Source organism: Lycium ferocissimum, chromosome 7, assembly GCF_029784015.1.
Source record: "Lycium ferocissimum isolate CSIRO_LF1 chromosome 7, AGI_CSIRO_Lferr_CH_V1, whole genome shotgun sequence".
NCBI classification, from domain to species: domain Eukaryota; kingdom Viridiplantae; phylum Streptophyta; class Magnoliopsida; order Solanales; family Solanaceae; genus Lycium; species Lycium ferocissimum.
Window position 1 is genome coordinate 54015681 of NC_081348.1, and position 10668 is coordinate 54026348.

Here is a 10668-nt window from a genome sequence, read left to right on the forward strand (position 1 = left end):
TTCAGTACTGGTTTGACGTAAGTTTTCATCATTTTTGGTACTAGTGGGATAGTGACTTTGATAATAAAATATAGAGAAGTGACAAACTTGTCTTATCCCCGAAAGGCCTCGTTTGGATAGGATAATTTATGTGTGCCGGCTATAAAAGTAAATAGTAAATCTAATTGACTATTTGTGTAAAGCACCAAATATTGAAATTTTGTGAGTTAAATAAACAAAAATCAATTAAAAACTCATCTTCAAAAAACTAACTAAAAATCATTGTAATGTGTAAACTGATTATACATGTTTATAAACATACATGGATTAACATATGTTATACCTTCCTCGAATATTTTAGTTTAAGCGATTGAGCAGATAACTGCTCAAGTTAATTCTTAATTTTTTTCAAGTAAATACTCGTTCAAAGACAATTTTAATTTTCAAATATTATTTTTCAACTTCTTTAGATACTAACTTTTCAAATGTCGTTCAATTCATGTGTGGATGTGCACCGACTTAATTTCAAGATGTTTAATTTTTTCACACTTTCTAATAACACCTTCACACTTTTTCTTATGATTAGATGGAAAGAAGCTACAAAAACCTACACGAAAGTTTTATAATTCGTTTTCATTTCTCTGTCTTGTTATTTTCTTCTTCTTTTGAGTTTTGACTGCGGTATCAAAGTAATTAAATTCGTCAATTTTTGGGCGGCTTCCCTTTAATTAGCGACTAAGATAATGATAGATTTAACTCATTACGACATAGCCCAGACCTTAACGTAAGCAATGACCTAAGTCACATACAGTATAATGTAACAAAACATAATAATTAAAAAGAAGAAACTATATTTACTAAAGTCAACAAGTGTCAAATTTCTCTCTCTCTCTCTCTCCCTTCTCAATCGATTCTAAAGTTTCTAGATTTTGGCATTATTTAAAGTACTGATCACTTTGAAATTTGTAACAAGATTAATGAAAGTGGAGAGACTCATAACACTTTGGGGTCGTTTGGTTACAGGAATAAAGAGTTATCTCAGTGTAAAATTTGCGGTTAAATTTATTTAAAGCTTAGTTATGGCCTATGGGTATCAATTATTAGTTAAAATGAGAAAAATCTATTCCCAATTATGAGATTATCCATCTCATATAGAAGATGAAATTATAATCTTGAAATAACATATTTAGAACCAAACTAACCCTTTGGGCCTTTAGAAATTTTTCATGTAAAATTCTGACTTGCTGATGTGATTATTACTGAAACTAACAAATTTCAGTTGGGAGACATAAATTCTACTTTAATAGTTGCCGTTATGAAATTATTTAATAATAAGGATAAAGTTAAAAAAATCTCCCTCGAAAATCGTCCTCGATTTATCAAAATGAACAAGTAAAAGATTTTTTTTATACTTGTACTTGACAAATAAAAATAAATTGTGGGAGCAGTAACTGAGCTAATTATGAAAGGTAAAATATTTGAACAGACAAATGAAGTTTACTTGGTCATTAAGATTAAGTAATTTAATGGTAAGGAGTATAAACAAGAAAGGTTGTTGAATCTTGAACCGATTTAATCAGATTTTACTTAATACAATAATTTTGAACTAAACACGTTGACTTGCTAAATGACACGTTTGATACATTTGTCATTTATGTATACATTTGTCATATATATATATATATATATATATATATATATATATATATATATATATATATATATATATATATATATATTAGTTATGTGAGGCCACTTGCTGCCCCCTACCAAACTCGATATAAAAGTAGATATTTTAATTAAATAAATATAATTTATGCTAGTACAAGTGTACAACAACAACAACAACCATATATCCATTGTAGTTCCACAAGTGGGTAATTACGTTAGTAATAATTAAATTTCATATAAGTATATTTTTAATATATGAAAGCAAAACTTTCATTCCACTCCTTTAATATTTTAACTTCCATTTTGATGAAATTATTTACTTCAAATCAAATGCGGAGCCAGAATTTGACATTTATAAGTTATGTATCCTAATTTTCTGAAGTTATTTAGTTCTAAATAAATAATCCATACATAGTTAATGAACTTTTAAGACAAATACATAATTTAACTTGTGCAGCGAATGGAGAAATTCCTCCCTTAATTAGGGATTAGGGGTTTGAACATGGATATGAAAAAAATCTTTGGAAGGAGCGTTTTCTAGAATAGGCGCGATACAACAGAATTATCTAGATTAATTGGGCTCAAATACGAATATCGAGCACCAAACAGAAAATCAAAGAATATGAAAAATGAGGTAGGAGGTTCGATAGCTTTTGAAAAGTAGACCTTAAAAACAAAAAAAATAAATTTGACTTAAATAAATAAGATTAGGACCTAAAAGTAATTAATTAAAAAGTTTAAAAAAAAATTGAAAATTCTTGTGAGAACTACAAAAGTCCCTAAGTTTGCCCTTATATATAGTAGTAATATTACAAAAACGTTCATTGTACTGTGTACAATGGTTATGTGATACATAATTAAATCATAATTGTGGTATTATTTATACCAATTTTAAAGTGGGATATCAATACAAGATTAGTAATCGCAAGATAAAATAATAAAATGATGCATTTTCCATTCTCCAAGCTCTATTTTCAATGTCTTGTAAGAAAGTGAAGGTTAATTTTGATTTTTTTTATCTAATATAAAAACTAAATACATATTTATATTATATCTCGACATCTTGTATATCTCATTTTTGTCAAATGAACCAAACATACAATAGTTCACAAGCCGTGTAAGGGTGGATATAGCATGAAAACTACGAGTTCACGTGAACTGAATAGCTTTTAATGTTGATTTTTCTTATATTTTTATTTACTACTATTTATTTATTTGGTTAGGGTTGTGTACATTTTGATTCTTTACTTATTAGAGTATGAAAATTTTAACTTTAGTATTTGCTTGTCTCGACTAAAATGTCTTTTGTTTGATAATTAATTAATTAATTAAGGGATTGCTTTTGCTTTCTTTTACCAATATTTTAAGATGTATTTTTTCACCAAATTCGTATGAGAAAAATTGTAACTTATAGCACTTTTCATGTAGTTTTCAAATATATAATTGTAATGTTATAATATTGAGTTAATCTAATCAAATTTAGCTCTAAAGTTTAGTCAAATTGATTTTTCAAAAGCGAAAAGTGCCACATAAATTGAGACGGGGGAGAAATAGTCTTAAAGAACAAAAATCAAAATTATGCTACCGAAATTTTTGATACCGTATTTACCATGAGCACCCCTAAACCAAACATACTACTACAGACAAACCTCTCTATAACAACATCCACATATAACAACACCTCTCTGTAACCGCTAAGTTTTTTCGGAACCAATTTTTTATGTTATATTTTACTTTACTATAATAACTTTTTACCAATAATAGCAACAACCGTCTTTATAACAACACGATATTTATAAAATTACCCCCATATAACATCTATTCTTTTTTTTTTTGGTAATATAATAATTAACCATCTTTATAAAAATAGAATATCTATGATTACCACTAATAAGTGTAGAGATTTTGACCAAATATTTTGATACTTTAATAAACTATTTATGATAAAGAATATTATATGAATATATAATTTCCTCATAAAAAGATTTTCATTCATTATACAAGGTGTCATTAAGCTTATGATTCGACAATTAAAAATGAAAAATTAGATATTATGGATCTTTTCTGCCTATAACAATAAAATATTACTTAAATATCAATACTGTTATAGATATTTAATAACCATTCGCTATAACAATAAAAAAATTTCGAACACAGCTATACTGTTATAGAGGGATTTGACTGTACTTCACACGTGACCCGAACAACTCCCCAACCACCACAACCCAAACCCCAAACTTTATACTAAGGGGGGAAAAGAGAGAGGGGAGGAGCGAATCCCATTCAAAATTCAAACTCAAAAGCCCAATAACCATCGGGTCGGGTCCACTTACCACGCTAAAAGACCAGCTTTTTGTCCGTTACACACTTTACCTCCCACACCTTTTCACTTTGCTATTTCTTAAACAGAGAGATCACCCCTTGTACTAGATTCACATTCCAAATCAAATTCTGTCAGAACAAAAAAAAAAAAAAAAAGAGAGAGCAGAAATGGAAAGTGAAAACATTGAAACCTTGGTGGAAATAAAAGGAATGCCAACACGCGATGGGAAATACATTGAGTACAATGTAGTTGGTAACTTATTTGAAGTCACCTCAAAGTATGTCCCTCCAATTCAACCTGTTGGTCGTGGGGCTTACGGAATTGTCTGGTACTTCTTTCATCCCTAAAATTCTTTATTTTGAATGTTACATAGGCGAATTCAGGATTTAGAGTAAGTGCGTTTGGCCATAGGATTTGGGGCTCAAATTTGAATGTCTGATTTGAAATCAGCATTTGCTTATGAAATGTGAACCAAATATACTAGGGAAAATAACACTCTATGTCTATTTGGAGAAAATATTTACCTGAAATGACCCATATTTCTAATATTACCCGAAATCAACCTGTCATCGTGGCGCTTACGTCATTGTATGGTGATTTAGAGTAAGTGGGGGGCGGGGGGGGGGGGGGGGCTAGAGTATTGTTAGGGGTACATTTTGGCAAAAATCTTGTATTTTGTGTCGAGAAATTCACTTATTAGTATGTTAAATAGTTTTTGCAAACCCAATAAGCCGCCTTTTTCTAGAATTCAGAACCCATAAATTCAAAACTCTGAATACGCCTATGCATTTACATATACTTTTGGAAAAACTTGGCATGTCTATACATAATTGGATCGAAATCAATGAGTGCAGTTGAACCCTGCTGGAAGACTATTTCTTTGTGTAAATGTTGGATTTCGAGTTTTGTGTGGTACACACACAAACATGATCTGTGCTGATAGAAATGAATGCAATAATCCTGGATGAGCTCATGGGTGTGTAATTTGAAATCAACATTTCCTAAAATTTGGTGCTTTTGTTAGATCTTTTGGGCCATGGTTTATTCGCGCCCGTTATTTCTTTTCCATATTGCTTTGCACTATTTGTCCTTATGCCGAGGGTCTATCTGCCTCCCAAGGTAGAGGTAAGGTCTGCGTACACTCTACCCTCCCCAGACCCCACTTTGAGGGATTTCACTGGGTATGTTGTTGTTGTTGCTGTTGTTAGATCTTTTGGGATTCTGTGTATACTTTCATAGCTCAAATGTCTATATCCATATCTGATAAGCATAAAAAGAATAGAAAAAACTGTGATTATTTGGTCATCCATTGAGACCCTTTTCTGTTGTGAGTTAGTAGGCGTTTCGTCATAGGATTTGAGTCTCAAATTTGAAGTATTGATTTCAATATCAACATTTGTTTATGAAATGTGAACAAAACTTCAACTTCAATTTCAAATCATGATTTGAAATTCCATATTCTCCAAAAAGTAAGGATTTCAACCTTCGAGTTGCGATTGCATTTTTTTTTTTTTTTTTTTTTTTTTTTTTACTTGACCTTTTAGTCTATATTTTGCAATCAAAGACCCATCATTTTAAATTTGCAAAAAAAAGACCAATGCTTGAGGTGAAGAGATTATCTGTACCATGGTGGAGGATTATATTAAAAGATAACTAGTTACTACTAGACAGTGTTGATTTATTGGATCAATGGATCTTTGTAAAATAATGTGTATTTGAAGGTTTGTAATAGCATGTAATTGCAAGCATTTATTTATAAAAAGAACATGGAGATACGTGATTTATTAATGTGACGCTTTAGTATACACCAATACCTTGTCTATGAACTATGGTTTGCTCATTTGGTTATATTGTGTAAAAGTTGGAGAAGTTTTGATACTTTTCACAAATTGTGGAGTTTTCATGTTTATAAGAAAAAGTACAAATTTTGAGATTCAAAATGGATGTCTAAACAAAATTTCAACTTCAAATCAACCTTATTGAATCAATGGTGATTTGAAATCATGGCCAAACGGATCCTTGGTTTCTTTGGGTTCCTGTGTGTACTTCCACAGCTCAAATGTCTATATGCATGTCTGATAAGTCTCAAGAGACTAGAAAAACAACGATGATTGGGTCATCTACTGAGACCCTTTTCTGTTGTGAGTGACTTGTGCATAAATTTGAAGTCTTTTCCCTTAGTGAGATTGAGAAACAAGTATCAGTTACACAGGATTTATTTATGTTAAATAGGATAAGTATGGTGAATTATTGATTTGATTTGGATTCTATTCTTGTTATTCTTATTGGGTGGCAAATTGACCTTTTGTTGCGTTCCCCTGCAGCTGTGCTACAAATTCGGAGACGAAGGAGGAGGTAGCAATCAAAAAAATTGGGAATGCATTTGAAAATAGAATTGATGCAAAAAGGACCCTTCGCGAGATCAAACTTCTTTCCCACATGGATCATGAAAATGTATGCTCAAATCAATTGCTAACTAGTATAGTGGTTTATCTTCGTGTCTTTTTCAGTACAATTATTAATTTGGTTATCAGTACTCCTAGATTTTGATGTTGATCTACTGGTTCTGCAGATAATCAAAATAAAAGATATAGTAAGACCACCAGACAGAGAGGAATTCAATGATGTGTATATTGTGTATGAACTAATGGATACTGATCTGCATCAGATTATACGCTCTTCACAGGCCCTCACAGAAGATCATTGTCAAGTATGTGTACTGTACCTTCTCTACTTATGCTCATTTTTCATTAAGTTTTAAATAATGTATAGCAATCTCTCTTTGACAAATAACAAAATCCAATTTTCATGTGAACAGAATGTATTAACAATATGTTATACGTGCAATTATTTTTGATGCTCGATGAAAACATCAAACTTGTTGGTTATGCTGCTTGTTGATTGGTGATTCTTTGTTCATGATATGCTATTAAATTGCACGCTGTGGAATAACATTTGCATGGTTATAAGGCTTTTGAAACTGGTGGTCTTAAACATGTTACAAATTTGTTGTAGCTATAAAACCTTCTCATTAAGGGAATATAGAAATGCACCATTCTTTTTGGAACGGACTTTGAATGAAATAGTGCCAAAGAAAGCGGAACGGAGTGAGTAACTCCTTCCACTAGCATGTGTGTTAGCTGGTTTGTTTGTGGTGTTTAAGGGGGATCTATTTGGTAACATCCTGTATCTGATGCTATGTGTAATCTATGCTTGTTTCCCAAACAACTTCATGACTTCTAGTAACACAGGAGAAAATTTGATAGAACAATCTGTGTCCTTCTAAATAAGATATGGTTATATTTACTTGGAGAAAAGGCCATAAATAGTCCCTTATCTATGGGAGTAGGTCTAAAATGGTCCCTTAACTATACACTTACCGGTTTTAGTCCTTTAACTATCCAAAAACTTATCAAATTTGGTCTCCGTCTATTTTTTTATACAAACAGCGTACAAACTCATAAACCTTCGTGAGATTAATCATTAAACCATTCCTCAGACCTATATTTCTCTCTCCCTGCTTCTTTTTCCTCAAGTTCCTCTTGTTAAAAAAAAATAAAAAAAAAAAATAAAAATAAAAGAGCATTCTGGCACTGGTGTCGCTCTCGAGTCTCTAAAATTCGAAAAGACAAACTCAGGCACAAAATTTCTGTAACCATTCTTCTCAAACACTACTAAAAAACTGGTAAAAACCGATGGAAAAAACCGACGGAAAGACCGACAGATTCTGTCGGTTTTTTCAATAATTTTTTTAAATCTTTTTTTTTTTTAAGAAAACCGACGGACTGCGTCGATTATTTTTTGCACAAAAATGCGCGAAAAAATATAATTATTTGTTATATTATTTTCTAAAATAAACCGATGGAGTCCTTTTAGTTTTTTTTATTTTTTTATTTTTTTATAAAAAACGATATAAATTAAATCAATGTAAGTATATGAACAAAAAATATTAGTGGTAAAGCCCTTTAATGCCAAGGAACATACCCGGGTTTGACTCCAAGTTCCTACATTTCATTCTTTAATTTTCAAAAAAAAAAAAAAAAAAAACCGACGTGAGACCGTCAGTTTTTTTTTTTTTTTTTTTTTTTAACAAAACTGACGGACTGGGTCGGTTTTAACCGACGCAGTCCGTCGGTTACGAAACGCGAGAGAGAACTTGAGGAAAAAAGTTGAGGTTAAAGAATGAACTTAAGGAAAAAGAAGCAGGGAGAGAGAAATATAGGTCTGAGGAATGGTTTAACGATTAATCTCACGAAGGTTTATGAGTTTACTTGTTTGTATAAAAAAATATATGGAGGCCAAATTTGATAAGTTTTTGGATAGTTAAAGGACTAAAACCGATAAGTATATAGTTAAGGGACTATTTTAGACCTACTCTCATAGATAAGGGACTATTTATGGCCTTTTCTCTATTTACTTGCATGCTGAAGGCTCAAATTGGATGTTTTATCTAAGTTCAGCTTTTCATTTTTCTTTCTTTTGTGTTGGGGTGATGGCACCACAATTTGTCAATTTCTATACCCTCTGCTGTATAGCAGGTTTTCACCCACAAAAGAAAAACAAAAAGAACTACTTATTGCCTGACCGAGCTTTACCACATTCGTGCAGTCATAATTTACGCTTCGGGCAATTTCGATTGAATCCGTCTTTATTTACTTGTAAACCGAATGACAGGTAGTTAAGTTGCTATAGTTTTAATATGAAATTTTCAGTGGGGCCGATCGTCCATTGTGTTTCGAACCGTGCACCACTGGCTCTTGGAGATTTCTTGATTATCAAAAAAAAAATTCAGCAAATGATCTCACTTGCAACTGTTTTTAGCTGTAATTTTAAATAATTCAATATTAACTCCTTATAGTTTTAATGTATGTGCTACTTACTTTCTGTAAATTGGCACAATGAAAATATTCACTTTTGGTTCGGCAAAGTTTTGTAACATCCTTTTTATGGTTTTTTTCCAGTACTTTCTCTATCAATTATTACGTGGACTCAAGTATGTACATTCTGCTAATGTTCTACACCGGGATCTGAAACCTAGCAACTTGCTACTCAATGCCAACTGTGACCTCAAGATTTGTGATTTTGGGCTTGCTAGAACTACTTCAGAGGCAGATTTTATGACAGAGTATGTTGTTACCCGATGGTATAGGGCACCCGAGTTACTACTTAATTGTACTGAATATACTGCAGCAATTGATATATGGTCAGTTGGTTGCATTTTGATGGAACTCATTAAGAGAGAACCTCTTTTTCCCGGCAGAGACTATGCTCAACAACTGGGGCTTATCATTAAGGTATGTCTGCTTACACTGATATGTAGTTATATCTTATCCTTCTAAATTAGCCAGACTAAATAGTTTAATGCCATTTTGATATTAGTCAGAGGCGGATCCAAGTTTATATTTAATGTGTTTTAAGATTTTTAGCGTTAAACTCATTGTACTTATAAAATTATGGTTTCAGATCTAATATTTCTTGATATTTTAGTAGATTTTACAAATATATATATATATTCCGTGTAGAAGTTATGAGTTCAGATGAACCTGTGGCCAAAAGGCTTCAGCCACCTCTGATAATAGTATATACTTTCATTAACTAACACTGAGGCTCATTTACAGTAGATCTACTTTATTGTCATTGTCGTTATAGACCAACAATAACCTGTTTGTTTTTCTTTTCTGTAAAAAAGTTATTAGGTTCACCAGAAGATTCTGATCTTGGATTCCTAAGGAGTGACAATGCTAGGAAGTACGTTAAGCAGCTCCCTCGAGTTCCAAAACTGCCCTTTTCCGAGCATTTCCCGGATGTGTCCCCTTTAGCCCTTGATCTTGCAGAAAGGATGTTGGTTTTTGATCCAGCTAAACGCATAACCGGTACGCTCATTGGCAACCAATGCGTAAAAAAGTTTTTACTTTTCTAAACTAGTTTGGTCTTTACTCATAGATTTTTCTGTTGATGTGATGTTCATGCAGTTGAGGATGCACTGAATCATCCATTCATGATAAGTCTCCATGAGATAAACGAGGAGCCTGTTTGCGCTTCTCCTTTTAACTTTGACTTTGAACAAGCATCTCTAAGTGAGGAAGACATAAAGGAGCTCATATGGAACGAGGCTCTAAAGTTTGATACCGATACAATGAAGTAATGATGATCCATACTATATTTCCTCAATAGCTTGTTTCATCAATATCTGGAGTGTGATTTGGTTTTGACAGGTTAGCCATTTGTAATATCTGTTTGATTATTCTTTTAAGCTGAGATTGGAGAGTTTGGTTTTCCTCCCTTCATACACGGGGTTGTTATGGGGGGGAGCGCATGAACGGGGGTAATCAATGGATTCATATTCTACTCAAGAATCCTGGCCCCTCAAAATTACTGTAGAAAAAAGGCTAGTCGTGTTCTGTTACAAACTTGAAGCTGTTTGTAAAGCAAATCATAGGACAGAAGACCAATAAGGATGAAAAAGAAAGAAGTGAAGAGTTTGATAATAGAGTGGTATTGGTATTTCAATTTTGTTGTTTATTTTTGCCTTGAATTTATGTTGATCACTTTGGAGTTATGTTTCTCTTTCCTTATCCTGCTTAAGACAATCTTTCATGTTACTATTTCTCGTTATCTCATAAATCTATGGCATTACTATTGAATGATTATGAATCATCGAGCGATAATATAGAAACGAGTTGTCCCCTTGGTTC

General features: G+C 32.2%; 1 protein-coding gene across 1 annotated transcript; it reads left to right on the forward strand.

Moving 5' to 3' along the window:
- The first annotated feature begins 3984 nt into the window (after nucleotides 1–3984).
- On the forward strand, nucleotides 3985–10450 carry LOC132065671 (mitogen-activated protein kinase homolog NTF6). Its single transcript, XM_059459171.1, has 6 exons — nucleotides 3985–4301; nucleotides 6298–6427; nucleotides 6546–6683; nucleotides 8935–9267; nucleotides 9663–9846; nucleotides 9946–10450. Exons 1-6 carry the CDS (start codon nucleotides 4141–4143, stop codon nucleotides 10116–10118), a joined length of 1119 nt encoding a protein of 372 aa, XP_059315154.1. The 5' UTR covers nucleotides 3985–4140; the 3' UTR covers nucleotides 10119–10450.
- The last annotated feature ends 218 nt before the right edge of the window (nucleotides 10451–10668 follow it).